At 54.9% G+C, this 17,924-nt stretch overlaps 6 protein-coding genes across 6 annotated transcripts; 2 read left to right on the forward strand and 4 right to left on the reverse strand.

Moving 5' to 3' along the window:
* Window positions 1–70: 70 nt before the first annotated feature.
* On the forward strand, window positions 71–898 carry DCS_03949 (Signal peptidase complex subunit 2; the record flags this gene model as incomplete). Its single annotated transcript, XM_040801262.1, has 3 exons — window positions 71–107; window positions 179–462; window positions 554–898. 3 exons carry the CDS (start codon window positions 71–73, stop codon window positions 896–898), a joined length of 666 nt encoding a protein of 221 aa, XP_040656295.1.
* A 401-nt stretch (window positions 899–1,299) lies between these two features.
* Window positions 1,300–5,125, reverse strand: DCS_03950 (uncharacterized protein; the record flags this gene model as incomplete). The annotated part of the gene is made up of 6 exons (XM_040801263.1): window positions 1,300–2,304; window positions 2,358–4,052; window positions 4,109–4,695; window positions 4,740–4,802; window positions 4,862–4,987; window positions 5,038–5,125. 6 exons carry the CDS (start codon window positions 5,123–5,125, stop codon window positions 1,300–1,302), a joined length of 3,564 nt encoding a protein of 1,187 aa, XP_040656296.1.
* A 1,393-nt stretch (window positions 5,126–6,518) lies between these two features.
* DCS_03951 (F1F0 ATP synthase assembly protein Atp11) lies at window positions 6,519–7,499 on the forward strand (the record flags this gene model as incomplete). The annotated part of the gene is made up of 1 exon (XM_040801264.1): window positions 6,519–7,499. One exon carries the CDS (start codon window positions 6,519–6,521, stop codon window positions 7,497–7,499), a length of 981 nt encoding a protein of 326 aa, XP_040656297.1.
* Window positions 7,500–7,716: 217 nt separating this feature from the next.
* Window positions 7,717–9,805, reverse strand: DCS_03952 (4-coumarate-CoA ligase 2; the record flags this gene model as incomplete). Its single annotated transcript, XM_040801265.1, has 6 exons — window positions 7,717–8,048; window positions 8,104–8,278; window positions 8,336–8,755; window positions 8,809–8,952; window positions 9,024–9,496; window positions 9,709–9,805. 6 exons carry the CDS (start codon window positions 9,803–9,805, stop codon window positions 7,717–7,719), a joined length of 1,641 nt encoding a protein of 546 aa, XP_040656298.1.
* A 1,669-nt stretch (window positions 9,806–11,474) lies between these two features.
* On the reverse strand, window positions 11,475–12,399 carry DCS_03953 (Ribonuclease Trv; the record flags this gene model as incomplete). The annotated part of the gene is made up of 3 exons (XM_040801266.1): window positions 11,475–12,044; window positions 12,110–12,138; window positions 12,204–12,399. 3 exons carry the CDS (start codon window positions 12,397–12,399, stop codon window positions 11,475–11,477), a joined length of 795 nt encoding a protein of 264 aa, XP_040656299.1.
* Window positions 12,400–14,145: 1,746 nt separating this feature from the next.
* DCS_03954 (uncharacterized protein) lies at window positions 14,146–15,043 on the reverse strand (the record flags this gene model as incomplete). Its single annotated transcript, XM_040801267.1, has 2 exons — window positions 14,146–14,829; window positions 14,885–15,043. The coding sequence occupies 2 exons, from the start codon at window positions 15,041–15,043 to the stop codon at window positions 14,146–14,148; spliced, it is 843 nt and encodes a 280-aa protein (XP_040656300.1).
* Window positions 15,044–17,924: the final 2,881 nt, after the last annotated feature.

A 17,924-nucleotide genomic window follows, 5' to 3' on the forward strand; every position in this document is an offset into this window, starting at 1 on the left:
TTACCAACACTTGCATCGGGCTTCAGGACATCGAACTGTACTCCAGCAGCCGGCTCGCGACAGTCTAACCATGGCTACCGAAAAGATCAGCGTCTACAATCTCGCCGGTATGATGAAATCACACCCTCCCCCGGTCCCCCCCCCCCCCCCCCCATGTATGTTAACCTTTGTTGTGCAGACCTCAAAAACACGTCCGACGACGCCATCCCCAACTACCTCAACTCGCTCAAGTTCAAACAGTCGCACTTCCTCGCCGATGTGCGGCTCGCCCTAGGCTACTCGGCCGTCGTCGTCGCTGGCGCTTGCTTTGCTTGGGATTACAAGTTCGGCTTCGAGAGCACCAAGATTTACACAGTCATTGCCGTCGTGCTCTATATGCTCCTCAATGGCGCCCTGACCCTGTGGATGTCAATGGTGGAGAAGGGGACTGTATACCAGGGTTTGGCCCCGTCTGGCGAAAAGGTATGTTCCTGTCTTGCCCTTTCTCTTGGTGTCGCATCCATCGGCAGACCAACGTCCGATCTCGACCCTGTACTCACATTGGTTCGTGCAGATTACCATCTCTACCAAAGCAAATAAAAACGACCCAACATATCTTGTCACCATCACCGTAGAGCCCAAGAAGGGCGGCGTACAAGTTATTGAGCTTGCGAAGCCGTTTGCCGCCTTCTTCGACGAGACCGGCCGCTTCGTTGCCGCGCCTTTCCAGGAGATTCTCGCATCGGCCATTCCGGCGATCGGTAAACAGGACCCGAAGCGTGTGAAGATCGTCTCGCAGGACAAGCTGGATGCGAACCCGGAGCTTCTCGAAGCCGTGCTGGCAGCGAGTGCCGCGGACGGAAGCGCATCGGGTGCAGAGCCGACAGAGAAGAAGGCCGGAAAGAGGCGGAAAGCGTAACTGGTGCGAGTTTGGTAGTAGATATAGATACATATATGTCTACGTATGTTATGGGTTACGGCGTGGCCGCTTTGGCATCGTCCGTTGCTGTTCCTTGTACGCATGGCTGGGTAGGGCTTTTGGGGTCTTTGATGTGATATCACTCGGCAGTTGTAATTCTCAAACGACTGCATCTGGCAAAAAATTCTCAATTCAGCTGAAGCCCTATTAAATGGGGCATATTCGACTCGTATTGCATTGATTGCATTTGCCGAATCTTGTCATCATCTCGTCTATCTGGGGCTGCCAGTCTGTCAATGCCGATATATGCCATGATGAGAACTCTCACATCTATCAAGTACGCATTGATCCAAACCCCCAGCGTGATCAAGGAGTACGTACGTATGTCTCGCGCATCTTCGTTACAAGCCATCCCATCTTGACTTTGCTAATCTCGCGTGCTTCCTCACATCCCTGAACAAATGCCCGCAAGCGACAGACAGTTCTCTCTTCACCATGCGGGAAAATGGAACGAGATGTCGTGGCTCAAATCTTTGCGGCAGCTCCTCAAGAATGTTCACCGCAAGCTGCCCACACTCGACTTTCGTCTGGCCGTCGGTGTTTGCAGGGCCATAACTCTCAGGCATCCAGGCCGGTAGTTGTCGATTTGTAACCCTCCCATCCGACACGAGGCTGATGCAGACGTTGATCAGGCTGCGAAGATGTCCTTGCATCAATTCTGGAGCCTTTTCGAGTATTTGATTCAAGACGTTTATCGCGGCCAAGGCGTCGGCGCCAACGTCCATGTCCGCAGCGACGGATAAAGCAACTCGGACGAGCTTGTCTGCGTCATCCTCGTAGATTGAAAACGGAATGCTGCGGGCCATATGGAGGGCAGCAATCCCGTAGTTTGACTTCAGCAGAGGGGTTTGAATGTCTTGCGACATACCGATGGCGGCGTTCACCATCGGCTCCACGAGATCGTACCAAAGTTTCTGCTTCCAGAGCGCCTTTTTCATGCTGCCAAGGCCTCCGTACACCTGGTCATAAGCAATGACGTGTTCCATGCCGCGCGCCAGTTGGTCGCCAACCGACAAGTCGTTTGGCGCCTTGAACAGCAGCTTGAGAAGCCCCTGGGTCTGCTCCCCAGTGCACCTCTGTACCAAAGCACCAATCACCACATATATGGTCACGGCGCGTTCAGAGGCGTATTCTGCTCGTGGTGCGAGTCCAGTGGTTGCTTGATCGAGAGAATCCTTCAGATGCCGCTCAAGAGCGGCCATCAAGTCATCGTTGGCCTCCAATCCGTGTTTGTTTGCCAAGTTGGCCAGGATGGACCTCGTGGAAGAGAGCATTATCGGGTCACTTGGTGCCGACACTGATGAAGTTCCATCTAGCAGGATACTCTGAGCAACACCCATGTCATACTATTGCCTGCAGGTCAGAAATTGGCCTCTGAAGCAAACACGATGCCACTTACGAGTCTGGTGATGCAAGGTTGTTGCAGATTTTGCAACACTGCTGCCGAGAGGATGCCCAGCGGTCCGGATACCAGCCAATTCCAGTTCATGCCACATGAAGCCGATCCATTGGAAGTGCATGGGGGCAGAGGCACCGTCTCGTCGCGAAAAAGGGTCAGGAACCAGGTTTCCATGTTTGGGCATGACAGATTCGCATTGCCCATCAGGAGAATGACAAGCCTGGCAAGGCGAGACAGCTGGTGCAGGTACTGGTTCTCCGAGTCCTTGTCGACTCCAGAAAAGTCGTCGCTAAGACCAAGGGCCGGGAAAGGTGATTCCACTGCTTTTGTTGCTCTGCGGTAGATCAAACGGCAAACGTGCATGGCCACTAGCAAACCGTCATTTTGGAGCTCGACCATCTTCTCCTTGTCAATCGTGGCGTCATTCCGAAACTCGGGAGTCTGGTAGGGTTCGTCGACCAATACTTGCTCGCTACCGGCAACGCCGATCCGCTCCAGCGCCTGGTACCTGTTCATGAATCTGGAGAGCCATGGATATGCTACCTCGGTGGGCGACTGCTTCACTCCTGCCAGCAGGTCGCCACAGGCGTCGTGAAAATATTGCATCATCGCCATTATTCCGCTGACGAGTCCAAAACACGTACTGAAAGGTGATCCAACATCCATGGCAACAAAAAGATCGGTACTCATTGTACTGATAAGATTGACAAAATGTCTCGCGCCATTCGTCGGAGACGGACGCAAGTTTGAGAAGCCGACGACGGCTAGAATCGAGCACAGTCGTTGGGTTGCAGCGCCGACGGCTTCAGGATCGGGCGAGATGTTGTTCTTTCGGATCAAAGCCGACGACTGCTTTACCAGCTGGTTGTACATCCTGGGGTAGGCGAGCACTGCACGTTGAAGCGCGCTGATGGTCTCGTTTACGAGCTCATCAAAAGCAACTCTGTGGCAGCGCAGTGACTGACGTTGCAAGATGATAAACAACGCATCGCAGACTTCTGTGCAGGTGGCTTCTGGTAGCAACAGATATACATCCGACTGCACTCGGCCGTCTTGAACGTCTACCTTGTCGGTCACCCACTGGCGGATCAACGCACTGGCACCCTGCACGGCCACCGTTGACAGCTTGATATCGTCATGCGTCGGATCGTCCTTGATGGCCAGTTCCAGTGGGGCTTTGTACACTTCCGCATACAGCGACTTAAATATCGGGTCGACGGCTGAAAAATCCGACCTCTCTTGGTCTGTCATGTCGACATGCCTGAGAAGCAGGCGAGTTTCGAGAATGATGTGCAGGATCTTTTGCAAGTCTTGGCCGTGTCTAGGTGATTTTGGATGCCGCAAATTCTCCTTGATATGGGTAATAGTCGGCGCTACAACAAGGACAAAGGCGGTCGTACTCGCGCTCAAAACGCTGACAAGCAACCGGCCAGCGGCGGCGGTGTAGACAGGATTCGACAGGTCGTTGAGGCAATCGCGTGTGACCGTCAAAGTAAAGTCTCGCAGCAGGTCGGCCTCTAGTCGCGTGGTGAGGGTCCTCATCACCTGCAGTGTGACGGCGATGGTATCCTCGACGTCACCGTTTCGCACTTCGTACTTGAGGCTTCCCCACACGCTGTTGACGTAGGGAGCGATAGACTGCTCGGTATGTGCGAATTTCTCGAGACACATGTCGATGGTGTGGAGAATGTCAAGCTGGGTCCGGTGAGCGTGGTCCTGTCGGTGGCGACTTGTGTCCGAATGATGCATACCTTGACGTTGACGGTGACGCCGTCACCCTGATCCAGCTTTCCGATCAAAAACGGCAGAGACAGCGGGGCCAGTCGATCGTTTGATGCAAAGCATTGCCGCAATGCCAGCTTGAGGGACTGGGGATCGACCCGGCTCTGTGAGGTCCGAGGCAAAGTGATGGGAAAGTAGGCCTTGAAGGCTCCAAAGACCTCCTCCGTCACTTCTTGGGGCGGCGATGGAAAATCTTGGAGAAACGCGCTCAGGATGTCAAACCAAACCATGAGACAGTCGGGATCCCTTTCATTTTGGCAAAGATGAAGTAGGTTGCTCATGAAGCCGGCAGCGTCATCGCGACGCTGCAGGTCTCTGGCCACCGCCTGGTCTGTGATCAAGAGCCTCAGGAGTTCGAAAACGGCAAGGCGAGTGGCTGCGAGCTGGCGCGGGAAGTTGTCTCCCAGGGCGCAGGTTTTCCGGATAATGTCATGTCCGTTTTGGGGTTGGAAGGCCTCCATGCCGACTATCTTGTAGAGAGCGGTGGCTGATGCTTTGATGCCGGCCTTGTGGTCGACATCAAACATGGCTCCGAAGAAGGAGACGAGGAGTTTGACTGCGAGAATTAGACGGGCAGGAGAATGGTAGCAGGAGACATACTCTGGGCGGCTTTGAGGACATTGGGGCTGAGAAACTGAAGGGTCTGCGACAAGAATTCGAGTGCTGGAGGATCGATTAGGAAAGGTGGCAACCATTTCGACATTTGGAGCAGAGATTTGCACCTTTCGATCTTCCCGTCCAGTCGGGATCGTCCTGCATCGCCTCATCGCTGGTGCCCGGCATCCAAGGCTGAACGGCCTCAACCCAGCGAGCAATGGGGTTTGTGTTTGCCGGTGAAGTGGAGATTTCTGCGCAGGTTAGAACATGTTCAAAGAACGCAATGGGATCCATCATCAACCTTGGGCTGTTCGTCGGGCGATGCTACCCAGTTTGGTTTGATCATCCTCGAGAACGAAGTCGAGGGCCAGCTGCCTCAGGTCGGCCATGGCGAGAGCAGGGATGACGTATCGAAAAGTCAATCTCCGACAGATGAATCATACCAGATGCAGCAGGGAGAGTTTCTCGGCCCACGGCAAGGTGAAAATAAAAGTTGAGAAGTGGTGCGTTTGGGTTCTCGGCCGTCGTTGCTGGAGCAAAAGTTGATGGGAGTTGCGGACCCCTTTTGAGGATGAAATGAAGCTGCTTTTCGGCGCAGATTTAACGAACGAGTAATGACGGCTGGATTATCAGCAAAATGAAAGTGCGATGGCTTCACCCTCCATGAAGGTGAATCAACATGAATGAAGTCCAGCCTGGGTTGGTGGGCATGATGTGATGACGGATGAAATTCTGCACTACGTAATTAATGGGGATCTGGCGGTGGTCCGTCAGAACACACCAAGTACTTACTTACAGAGGGGAAGGCAGCGGGATGCGAGGACTAGCATACGCCAAATCCAAGCAAGTACTTACAAGTACTTTGAAGCGTGGGGTGCGAACTGTTGTAAAATCCCTTTCAGGTGTACTTGTAGCGTACAGTACAGTGCATATATGTGTACATTGTACCTGTGTATGGCAGTATTGGAAGTACTATGTTATGTACTAGTATGTACTCCGTACCCACTACCTTGAAGTAACAATGCACGACACCACTTTTTACTGGTCTAATCAGCTTTTACAGTGACAGCGGTCTCTAGTACCGTACAATCAAGTACTTACTGCTGTTGGTACAATAAGTACTGCTGTTGGTACAATCAAGTACTGCTGTCGGTACAATCAAGTACTGCTGCTGGTACAATCAAGTACTGCTGCTGGTACAATCAAGTACTTCTATTGGTACAGTCAAGTACTGCGGTTGGTACAATCAAGTACTGCTGTCGGTACAATCAAGTACGTACTGCTGTCGGTACAATCAAGTACTGCTGTCGGTACAATCAAGTAATTACTGCTGTCGGTATAATCAAGTACTGCTGCTGGTACCATCAAGTACTGCTGCTGGTACAATCAAGTACTGCTGTTGGTACAATCAAGTACTGCTGTTGATACAGTCAAGTACTGCTGTTGGTACAGTCAAGTACTGCTGTTGGTACAGTCAAGTGCTGCTGTAAATGCAATCAGTACTGTTGTTAGTACAGTACAATCAAGTAAGTACCTAGTACTGCTACTGCTGTTAGTACAATCAAGTACTGTAAGTACTGCTACTGCTGTTAGTACAATCAAGCAAGTACTGCTGTGCTCCGTACTCCGTACTTGATGTGCTTGTACCACGTTCTTGGTTCGACTTGTGCCGCTGAAGCAGTAAAATAATAGCTTCACATCGTTTCTTGCCGTTGCGCGACGCTGGCCAAGTGCACGCAGTCGGCAACCTCAAGCCTTCTGTGCGCCAATCTCATCTCCGAGATGGCATCTATTCGGATCCCGAGCCTACGCCACCTGGCCACCTGGCCTCTGCACACCGTTCGCAGTCCCGGCCAGCGACGTTCGGCTCGCTTCCTCGACGTGCGCTTCCTCGTCACCACGCCGCCCTCGCAGGTTGTCATCGACAAGTACCGCACGAGACTCGAACAAAAGGCCAAGAAGGAGGGACTGGACGGTATCGAGGGCTTGAAGAGTGCCTACGCAGACAAGATCGATGCCGAGCGCAGGAGGGGCGCTGTCGAGTTTCCCGTAGCGAGCCGCCCTACGGCCCCGTCTCCTGAGAGGACGTCGCAGCCGTCGGAAACGACATCGAAACCTCCACCGTCTCGAGCCTCGAATTCTCCCCTGCCGAGTGCTGAAAAGCCGGCGATCAAGACGTTGGACCAGATCGTCGACCTCGACAAGGTGCGCGGCCTGCCGGAGAAGGAGCTGGCGGCCATCTGGCGGCTGCGGCACGCCGACTCTCCGCAGCGCATCTGCGCCATGATCCCGGCGGCCACCTACCAGGCGATGGATGACGTGGCCCGCACGTCGCCGCAGTTCGTCCTCCCCGTGCCGCACGAGAGCCATGGCGCCGAGATGCACTTTCTACAGTGGACCTTCGACCCGGCCACCAAGACGAGCACCGTGCTCTTCACCCAGCTCGCCGAGTACAAGTCGAGGGGAGAATTTGCTCAGCCGCACACGACCATCACGCATCACTTGGACCTCGCGGCCGACAAGGGCGTCGTCTTGATGCAGGGTCAGGTCGTCGACGGTCGCGGCGTGCAGCCCGAGCATGCCAAGTGGTTGGTCCTGGGCCTGCAGCGCTTCTACGGCGGGTGGGAGAGCGGCGAGGGCGAGCTCACGGGGGAGCGAAAGGAGAGGGCGCAGGAGCGGAAGAAGTTGCTCGAGTGGTTCTCGAGCGGCGACTCGCGTTTTAGCGTGGAGAAGCTTCTTGAAGAGGCCGAGAGGATGGGTTAGAGGGGGCGGGTTATTGGGGGCGGCTTAGAGGGGGTGCATAGAGGGTGGCTCGGAGGACAGAAGACGGGGGTAATGATGAGGAACAAATAGAGGCCCGTACATGGCACCGGCCAGCACATACTAGATAGATACCTACTTGCTACTACGTCAACATCACTCAGCGTGCAATCGTGGGTGGCTGCAAATGTACTCGTGCGCAGCACCACGGCGCTGGCTCTCACAGTTTCGCCCTCAAGGCTGGTTCCTCCTCCTTGGCTCGTTCCCGCAAGACCCTCCTCAAGATCTTGCCCGACTGCGACTTTGGAATCTCCTGGACGAAGCGGACGCCGCCCCGGAGCTTCTTTGGCGGCCCGACCCTCTCGCCCAACCAGGCGACGATGTCCTTGGCGAGCTCGTCGCTCTCCTGCACGCCGCTGCCGACGACGACGTAGGCGCGCGGGACCTCGGTGTGCTGCTCCGGATCCCAGACACCGACGACGCAGACGTCGGCGATGTCGGCACGGCCGATGAGCTTGGCCTCGAGCTCGGCGGGGGCGACCTGGAAACCCTCTGAACGACGAGCGCGTCAGCGAGAGGAGGCGGGGAAGACGTCGGGGGAACGCACTGTACTTGATGAGCTCCTTCAGGCGATCGGTGATGAAAAAGTTGCCCTTGGGGCAGACGTAAAAGACGTCGCCCGTCTTGTACCAGCCGTCGTCGGTAAAGGTGTCCCTGTTGAGCTCGGGCTTGTTCCAGTAGCCCTGGAAGATGTTGGGCCCCTTGAGGAGCAGCTCGCCGCGCTGTTCGGGTCAGCGTCCAATGCCATCTCGGCCATGGCTGGACCGTGATGCAAATACCTCGCCGTGGCCGAGCTCCTTGCCCTCGGCATCGACAATCTTGGCCTCCATGTTGGGCAGGAGGCGGCCGACGGAGCCCTGGAAGCGCCACCATTCATCCGTCAGCTGGGAGTGCACGACGGGGCTCGTCTCGGACAGGCCGTAGCCTTGCTTGACACCAATCTTGAGGCGCTCCCAGACGGCGACGACGAGCTCGCGACCGAGGGGCGCGGCGGCCGAGTTGATGTATCGAACGCTCGACAGGTCGTAGTTGTCGACGATGGGGTGCTTGCCGAGGGCGAGGATGACGGGCGGCGGGACGTAGAGGAAGGTGACCTTGTGGTCCTGGATGAGCTGGCAGGCCTTTGGCAAGTCGAACTTGGGCAGGACGATGCACCTGGCGCCGCTGCAGAAGGTGGCGTCGAGGACGACGGCGAGGCCCTGGCTTGTGAGCGTGGCCTCGGCCGCCACGGGCACGACGCGAGGGGTCTTACGTAGATGTGGAAGAAGGGAACGACGCAGAGCTGGGAGTCGAGATCCCAATTGAGGTTCTTGACGTCGAGGCGACGAGCCTGGTGCGAGTTGGCGACGACGTTGCCGTGCGACAGCATGACGCCCTTGGGAAGTCCGGTGGTGCCCTGTCGACGGGGGTTGACGACGCTCAGCCGGGGACTGCCCTTCCGAGGCGGCGGGAGTGTTGGTTGCTTACCGAGCTGTAGACGAGGTAGGCGAGGTCCTTGACGGGATCAATCGCCGGCTTGCTGGGCTGCATCCAAGCGGCGTTTGCGTTTACGTCGGTCCAGTGCCTGTGCAGGCCCGTCTCGTCGCGCGCGTCGCCGGCGAGCATGATGTTGGCGAGCGGCAAGCCGGCCTTGCGGGCGGCATCGCGCGCCGCCTCGAGGAAGGGTTTCTGGGTGACGAGGGCCTTGGCGCGCGAGTCTTGCAGCTGGTGAGCCAGCTCGTCCACCGTGTAGGTCGGGTTCGCCGGGCTGGCGACGCCGCCGGCCCATAGCAGTCCGAGGTTGACGATGGGGGTGTCGATGCTGTTGGGGGTGTAGAAGGCGAGAACGTCACCCTTCTGCCACTTGAAGTGGTACCTGAGGCCCTTGCCGAAAGCGACGGAGAGGTTCTTGACGTCGGCAAAGGTGTAGGAGCGATTGGAGTCGCCGTCGACGAAGAGGGCTGGTCGAGGGTGATGCCGTCAGCGAGTGGCCGGTCGGAGGCTTGGTTCGACGGGCAATCCGTGAGGAGAGCAGGGAAAGGAAGGGGAGGGGTGGGGGGCGAGGAGCACTGGGGACAGGAGCGCCGGAGACAGGAGCGTCGGGGACAGGAGGAGGGGCCAAGATAGGGTAGGAAAGCATAGGAGAGCGGAGAGCTCGAGGAGGCATCCATACTGTGATTGTCTGGATAGTCCCGGGGCTGCTGCATGTACATGGACCAGACGTCGATGGAAGGGACCTCGACGGCCGCAAAGGGGGACGTGACGACCATGGTGTTTTTTCGCTCTACCCGCTTGCCACCCTGCGATTCCAGTTGCCTCACTGACGACGCGACGATGGTACTGTCGTGGGAGAGTGTGGAAGCAAAAAATGAGATTGGGTGGAATGGAATAGATGATTCGAAATAAATGCCAGCGAGGCGAGCGTTCAGCTTGCCTGCAAATACAACGACAAAGAAAGCGAGGGGCCAATAGGTTGCTGGCACCTCGGAATGGCTCTCTGGTGGTCTCGAATTATTACTCATTAGTCCCGAGCGAGTCCCGGAGAGCGCAGGGCCAACATGCGGGCGGGCGTCGTCGCTGTCGCAGCGGGAAGCGGACCCGTAGCTTGTCTCATCCTATCCGCATCTGCATGATTTTTCTGTCCTATTTCTGCCTCTCGCCCTGTCATGGCCAAGTCGGAGTGTGGAAGGGCAAGTTTTTCGACTCCGTTTGACCTCGGCCTCCGGATTTCGATGCCACGGGACGAAAGGCGAAAACGCCGGCGGCTGGCCATCACGGGGGGTCGCTGGCCATCGTTGTATCCACCAGGCCAACCGTGTGGGGGTAACACTCAACTGCTGGATGGAGTGTCTCTCGATCGAGTCGGTCATCGCCAAGGCTGGAGAAAGGGGGGAAGCGGCCAGCTGTCGGCGTCTCCAGCGTCCACCGTGGAAGAGGCCGACGTGCCGAACCGAGGATGCCCCGCAAACCAAGCTTCTGAACCCCAGACTCTGTCAGCGGCAAATCCCAGCCGTCCAGGGACCAGGGACCGGGGCAATAACAGTAAACTTGACACCGCGTCGGCCGGCATTATGGGCCATGGTCAGGAACTGCGGGCGAGTAGACTTTGGGCTAGTGGGCGAATGCAGGGGGTGGTTTTGCGAGCTGAGCGGCGATGGACGGGGCGTCATTGTTGCTGTGGAGTGGCAGCTTATCGTAGTGCGTCTCAGGTGCGTGGTGTGGCCTTGTCCTAGGGTCTGGTCCTACAAGGCCTCGTCGCCGAAACGCACAGAAATATTCGCCAGAAATATTCGCCAGTGGAATATGTGTGCTCCGTAGCAAGACTCCGTACCCGTACACTGGCAGTCGTTCCATTATGATCGGCCTTTATCGTCATTGCCAGGTGGTCGTGATAGATACCAGGCACTGGGTATTTGGTACGAATATGACATGTACTGTAGGCCTGTGTTACTCTGTAGGTGTACCTACATGTAGCTACTACTTACTACTGTAGGTACCTAGTATTATTAATAGCAGGCATGTACTGTACAGCACAAGTACGAAGCAGTCGTACCAAGTATTGAAGTACAACTACATGCACAACACAGTACAGTACAGTAATAGTCTGTCCGCCGCAGTGCAGGCAGGTACGGAGACAACTCCTTGGCACCTGCACAACAAGACCACGTACAGGAAACATGTACAAGAAGAGAAGGTGCACTCGTGGGCGGTACGAGCTCTTGACTGTTCTTCCATGAATACATATACAGCACTCTGCCGTACGCTTATGTCATCATACACGTGGCCCGTTTGCTTCGATCAAGATCGCCAACCCGTCCAGCTCCCTCCATGATTCGATTCCTGTGCATCATGAATCCATCATGAAATCCATCACCACCTTGTCCGTCTGCCGTCCCACGCCTCCTCTGTTTTCCCGTCTCGGTCCCCGAACCGTCCCGCCTAGGCGTGAATTTCGTCCAGCTCGGGCGCGCGGATGCTTCGGCGCCGCCCCTTGGGCTCGTACTGCACTCGCGGCGGACACGTGCTCTTGGTCCCGTCGGGCATCGCCGCCACGAACTTGCCCTCCTGCAGCGAACCGCGGACGTTGAAGTGGTACCAGACCTCGTTCAGGACCTTGCCCTTGCAGCCCAGCGTCACCTTGGCCCCGTGCTTCCTCTCGAGCACCTCCTGGATGGCGTCAATGTCGTATTTCTTGCTGGCCGAAGGCTTGATGCCCGCCTCGGCGAGCCACTCGTACGTCGGCAGCGTCTTGAAGAGGGCCACGGTTCTGTCAAAGTAAGCGCCCACCTCCTCCTTCGGCTGGTAGTCGCCGTAGCATCGGGGCTCCAGCGTGCTGACGCAGGTTCCGTGCTTGTTCCATTCGTGCTGCCAGAAGCTCTCGTCGTCGCCGCGGTTGTCCTTCCAGTACTTGTTCATGTACGCCAGCGTCTGCTCCGACACGAGGCTGCCGATGTCGTCGTACTCGCGAGACGGGTCGCACTTGGCCGGATAGGTGCCGTCGCAGTGGTCCTGCGTGCATCCCGCGTCAGTCGGCGAAGACGAGGGCGTGGTGGGCCAGGTCCGGCAGCACTTACTGGCCACAAGCCATGGATCGTCCAAGAATCTACCGACGCGTCAGACCGGTTGCGAGCCCGCATCCAGGCGACCACATCGCTCATGCCCACTCACCAGACGGCCCCGTCGCCGGTCGAGCATCCCAGAACTGAGTCAGCAGAAGCTGGCCGGCGGGGATGAAGCAGCACGTGTCGGCGACGATGGTGTTGTTGTGGCACGACAGAGGCGTGTCGCTCGGGCAGCTCTTGGGACCAGCCAGGGCGCCCGTCGAAAGGGCCGCGAGCGGCGCCAGGGTTCGGAGAAAAGTCATCTTGTCGGCTCGTCTGTCTCGGTCTTGTCGAGCGCCGGCATCGTCGACAGCAGCGCCCGGGAGTCGCCTTATTTATACCCTCCCCGCCGTCGGGTGTCGTGGCTGGCCAAGCGCGATCCTACTATCCACCCGTCGCACATGTACATGTGCTGCGTGCGGCGCCTCGTACGTGACAATCCTCACGAGCCATCACCTGGTCCCGTGCCTTCGCGGCCGCCTATCGTCAAGGAGCAATGGACCGATGCGGTAGGTGGCTAATATTACGGAGAGCATCGCAACGGGGCCTGACACCTGCACCTCGCCCATGGAGCCCCGGCCTTGCCTGTCAGCATCCTCGGCCGAACTACCTCTTTTCTGACAGGTCATCTTCCTCCGACAAAGGTCCTCCACTCACGGCCGTGACCGAAGTGTGATCCGATCGGCTGGCTCCGCTTGCTCGCCGACGTCGTATCGAACTATTTCGAATCTCTCCGACGGCCTACTTCCGGTCTAGCACTTGCTTGACTTGCTGAGCTCAGACAGTCCAAGGCAAGGTGCACGTAAATGCATGTGCTGTAGAGACAGGCCATCTGTGCCGAAGAGAAATTGGCCACATGCAATGATGGCGGAATGCAACGCGGGCGGTGGGCGTGAATCTCGGCGCCGTACATGAATACGTGAGTGTCGCGGAGCACTGTCCAGCCTCACGCGCTCGTTGCCTTCGACTACACGAACGGAACAAAACCTTCAAGATCCATAAGCTAACAATTTTATCTGACTTCCAGGTGTACATGAAAACCAGTTATTTGGTCTTAAATCTGCATATTTACATCATTTCCCCTTTCATCCACCGGTGAGAAAGCACTGCCGGGCACAATGCCATGCATATGGCTCCGCATTCACTGCATATTCCTCGCTTCGCTTGAAGGCGCGCGACAGGCATCCCCTCGACTTGCCGACTTGGTGGCATAAGGGAGGACGGTACCCGGTAGGAGCGCCTTGTATCGCCGAGAGCAGGTGTAATGTGGACACTGCCGCCAGCATCAAGATGATTGTCCTGGCTGCTGTGGCTCGGAGATGAGGTTGGGGCGATCCGTTGCCGGCGTTCCTCGGACATGCCGAAGAATCTCGAGACACTAGGACACCCGGCTACCATTTCGCTGCGTGTTGGGCGACTTGGCACCTAGCTTTCACGGGCCTGGGACGTCTGCCATCCCGGCGTGGTCGGATTCAATATTCTTTGGCAGTCCTCGAACAGGCTGTAGGTATGTATTCGTCGGCATTTGCCTGGTGAGAATACCCTGTGCCGTGTGCCACGCAATACCTGCTACACTAATGCGAAAAGATGGTGTAGTGGTGCTATTTTCATCTCTTACACCGCAATATACACCTCAATATATACCAAACAATCGTCTTCTCTGGAGGAGCCTTCCCACTTCGCTTCGGTTCCTCTGACTTTCTGGTCGATCGAGTCGTCACGCATTCACACTATCCACTTGCGTCGACGGAGATGACTTCGCCGTGTTGGGTCGTGCAGGGCCCGCAAAGCCCGGCCAGCTACCGGCTGTAGTTGACGGGTTGCACAGCAAGAGTACGCATGTTGGATGCCCGCCGGATTGATGAATAGTCCGACTGAATTATAACCGTAGCTCTCAACAACCGGCTGCGACCGGCCAGCTTCGTCTGCAACGAGGCCCTTGGTTGAATTCTACGGTCCAACGTTCTCGCATCCGGTTGGCACCGGGCAGATGTCGCGCGCGTCGCAAATCATCCAGAGCACTTTCCGAATCTCCGTAAGACCTGGTCAATGGCGCCCATGGCCCGGAGCGGATCGAGGTGTTCGTAACCGTCAATGACCTTGCTGTGAACGACGCGGACGTACGGTTCTCTGCCTTTCTCAAAGCGACGTGGCAGTCGCTTACCGTCGACAAGTTCATCGTTTTCGCACGCCCACAGGGCAAACGGAGGCACCCGCGCGTCGTACCATGCCGTCGCGCCCGCCGGCTTGTTGTCCGCCGAGGAGTCTGTCGACAGGTCGGCGCGTGAACCCTCGGCCTCGGCGCTCGCCTTGTCCACCCTGTCCTCTTCTTGCGCCGTCTCCCTGGTCGTCGGGATGCGCTTGTGCCTCGCGAAGCACTCCCGACCTAGCCGCCAACGCATCGATTCGGCGCTCACGTACACGGACGCAAACTGGAACATGCGGTTCCGCAGGCCACGGTCCCGGCGGGCGTCGGACCAGTCGAACAGGACTGAGAACACGTGGTAACCGCGCCAGCCGTGGAGCCGTGGAGGCAGCAGGCGGTGCATCTGCATCATGAATGGGATGAAGGCATGGATGCCAAACATGATGCGGAACAGTGCCGGGGAGAGGAGCCGCACAATCTTGAAGTGCATCCTACCGATCAGCGGCCCGGCGTATGCGGCGGGGGAGAACGCGCGGAAGACGCTCAGCTTTTCGCCCAGGACCGGTCGTTGCTCCTTGTCGTTGCTCCTTGGCGAGGGCAACAAAGGCTTCTGTCATGCCCTGCGAGTGGCAGATGAGGCCGATCTTGCCGAAGCCCGTCTCGGTCAGGACCTTGGAGGTGAGAGCTGAGATGGCCATCTGACGGGTGTTCCACGCCTGCATGCGCGGGACTACTCCAATGCCAAGCCTCGTTTGCTGCATACTGCCATTACTCGATAGGCAGCTTGTGTACTGTCGAATGGTAGAATCAGTGCAACTACAGTTGTTGAAGCTTCTGGAGGAGACATGCTAACTCTGGCTCTTACTTGTTTCGAATCCACCACCTCAATTCCGCATCACTTTCTGGGCATTCTTTTTGCAGGAGGTCTTGTAATGTAAGTGACCTATCTCGATTAGATTGCTGTGGCTGACTAGATGCCTGTAATCGACAGGATTGCCGCAATGGACGTGGTGATTGTGACCGTCAAAGGTTACTGTAACCGACCCAATGGCTGCGACTGGCCGGATTACTATGACCGACTCGGTGGCTGTAAACGACTCGATGGCTATGATTAACTAGGTTCCTATATCCAACCACAGTGCTGTACCTATGAACATTCTTCATAGTAGAAAGGGTAGGCAAAGTTGCATTTCGAAGTATACGGGGCCAACCCCGAGGGTTTTGTATTGCTATTTTTGATCACCTATTGTACGGCAGCTTATTTACATCCAGTAGAACCTGTAGCTACTGCTCTAGATGCTAATCCTTCTTTTTGACCGCATCAACCAGTCCTAACGACCAAACAATAGTACAGACCGATCAGCTGCATGAACCAACATATTGTATGGATCAACCTGTATCTATAGATGCTTAGTTTGTTTCCTAAACAATGGAAGCAGTCAGACTGCCGATCTATGCATCTATTATTTTACCCATCGACGTAATACCTCTCATGTATAAATAGTTCTGCCTCTCTGGCACTTCTCTTCGATAGAATATCGCACATTACATATTTGAATTGCACCGCAACTTCTTCGATTCATGCCTCTTGCCCAGTCACTCACTGGCACACCTTCTGCTGTTACTAACAGCCAACAGCCTGATTGATTCCCTGGTCCTTGCAATGCTTCCCACTGCCTCTTTGCAAATTGCAGGATTTTCTGCACCATGACGCTTAGAATGCATCCGTAAACTCTTGTCTCTGCACCCTACTGGTCTCAAATACATCCGTATTGCGTGTCTCGTGCAATTCTTCAACTGCATCTGTCAGAAGATTGGATGTTACAAGGCATGTTGATGAGTATCAATACATGCAAGTTATACTGTAGTGGTACACTATAGCTGATGGCCAAGTTGAAAGGGAACCGGGAAACGGTCTCTACAGGTGTGACTAGAATAATTGTTTATAACCTACCTTGCCCCGACCTGAAACTAGGAGGAACAAGGACAGGCAATCAACCAAGATTCAATCTATGCATTCTACCCCTTCTATCTGCAATCCGTTCGACAGTCCCACAAGTGTAGTAGTGATGTTTACACTAACTGCACTATGCCATTGCTATTCTTCTGACATGAATGGGATACTCCTGCGTGCCTCGAATTAAAAACATTCTCGCTCCAGTCAAAAGTAGGCTCAGTCCGCCAGAGGAGGCAGTACTATTAATCGTACGCCGTCGCCGACGTTTCAATACCAGGCAAGAAGGATACAATGCCGGTTATCGCGGAGCGCTTGGTATATAGTACGTTCGCCGCTACACATACATTGCTAACAATACTAACCAGTTGAGCAGTGGCCCCCAGACAGCTAGTCTTAAAATGGTTACTAGGCGCTTGTTCCTGATTCATGCCAAACATTGACTTTGAATCACAACCAGTGGGTTCTCAGATTCACTAGTCTTCAAACGGTCCCTCGTACGTAGCCTAGATTTAACTAGTATAAACTTTCCTTTAGCTAGCTGTAATAGACAGTAGGCCAAGTCTGTCAGAAGTTTGGTAGAAATGGTATAGTGCAGTTAGTGTAAACATCACTGCTACTTCCGGTACCGTCGAACGGATTGAGAATATGTGGATTGAATCTTGGTTGATTGCCTGTCCTTGTTCCTCTTAATTTCAGGTCGGGGCAAGGTAGGTTATAAACAATTATTCTAGTTACACCCGTAGAGGCCGTTTCCTGGTTCCCTTTCAACTTGGCCATCGGCTGCTTATCCTCCAAACAGTCTCTGGCTGTTGGTTGTTATACCGGTGTAGCTGAACGATGTCGGTGATCCTATTGTTGAACTATTGTTCTAGCCTTACAGCAGCAGTTTTTGCTGTTGGCTGGTTGCTGTGGCTTGGGTTAGCCTCCATGGCTGGTAGGTTTGTCGATGTGACTGGTAATACATCCACCACACTTCTTTTATTTTAGTGCAATACCACTACTACAGTATAAGTAGTATGGATTCATACTCAACATACTGTGCAATAGCCGATTTTCTAACAAAGTTCGTAGCAAGCGCTGTATTTGATCGTACGATATCTCAAACGGTTCACGCGGGAAACCTCACGGGGAAGACACACTAAGCAATACCTGGATTCGACCTTCTTAGACCAACTCTTGGCGGGCCAGGAATTTATTGAGTTTTGTAAGCATGACAATAAGGATATATAGTGGACTCATATTGCATGGGATACCATTAGAAATACTAGTATTTATGCTAGTAAGATTACTCAATAGGATACTATCCTATTCCCTGCTACTTCCAAAGAGGTGCGGCAGTACCACTGCCAACCAAAATAGTACTATATTACTACCTGTACAAGTAGCATCAAGTCATTAAATGGCATATCTAGACTGGGAAGACTCTGAGGATAATCGTCTTGACGCCTAGGTAACCGAGGAGATTATAGTACAACCCTTTCTAAGTAGACGACGAATTGGCGAGCTTTGGAGGGCTTGTAAGAGAGATGCTGAGGAGCAGTAGGCATTTTATTCAGCTAAATAACTATCGAATACATGTATTTATATTTATATTGTACGTATAGTTATCATCAATGCAATGTTAATATGGTATGCGCAATGCGTGCTGTTGTGCGCGCAACGCGTTTAGTAGTAAACAGCGTGTA

The sequence above is a fragment of the Drechmeria coniospora genome, chromosome 02, assembly GCF_001625195.1.
Source record: "Drechmeria coniospora strain ARSEF 6962 chromosome 02, whole genome shotgun sequence".
NCBI lineage: Eukaryota > Fungi > Ascomycota > Sordariomycetes > Hypocreales > Ophiocordycipitaceae > Drechmeria > Drechmeria coniospora.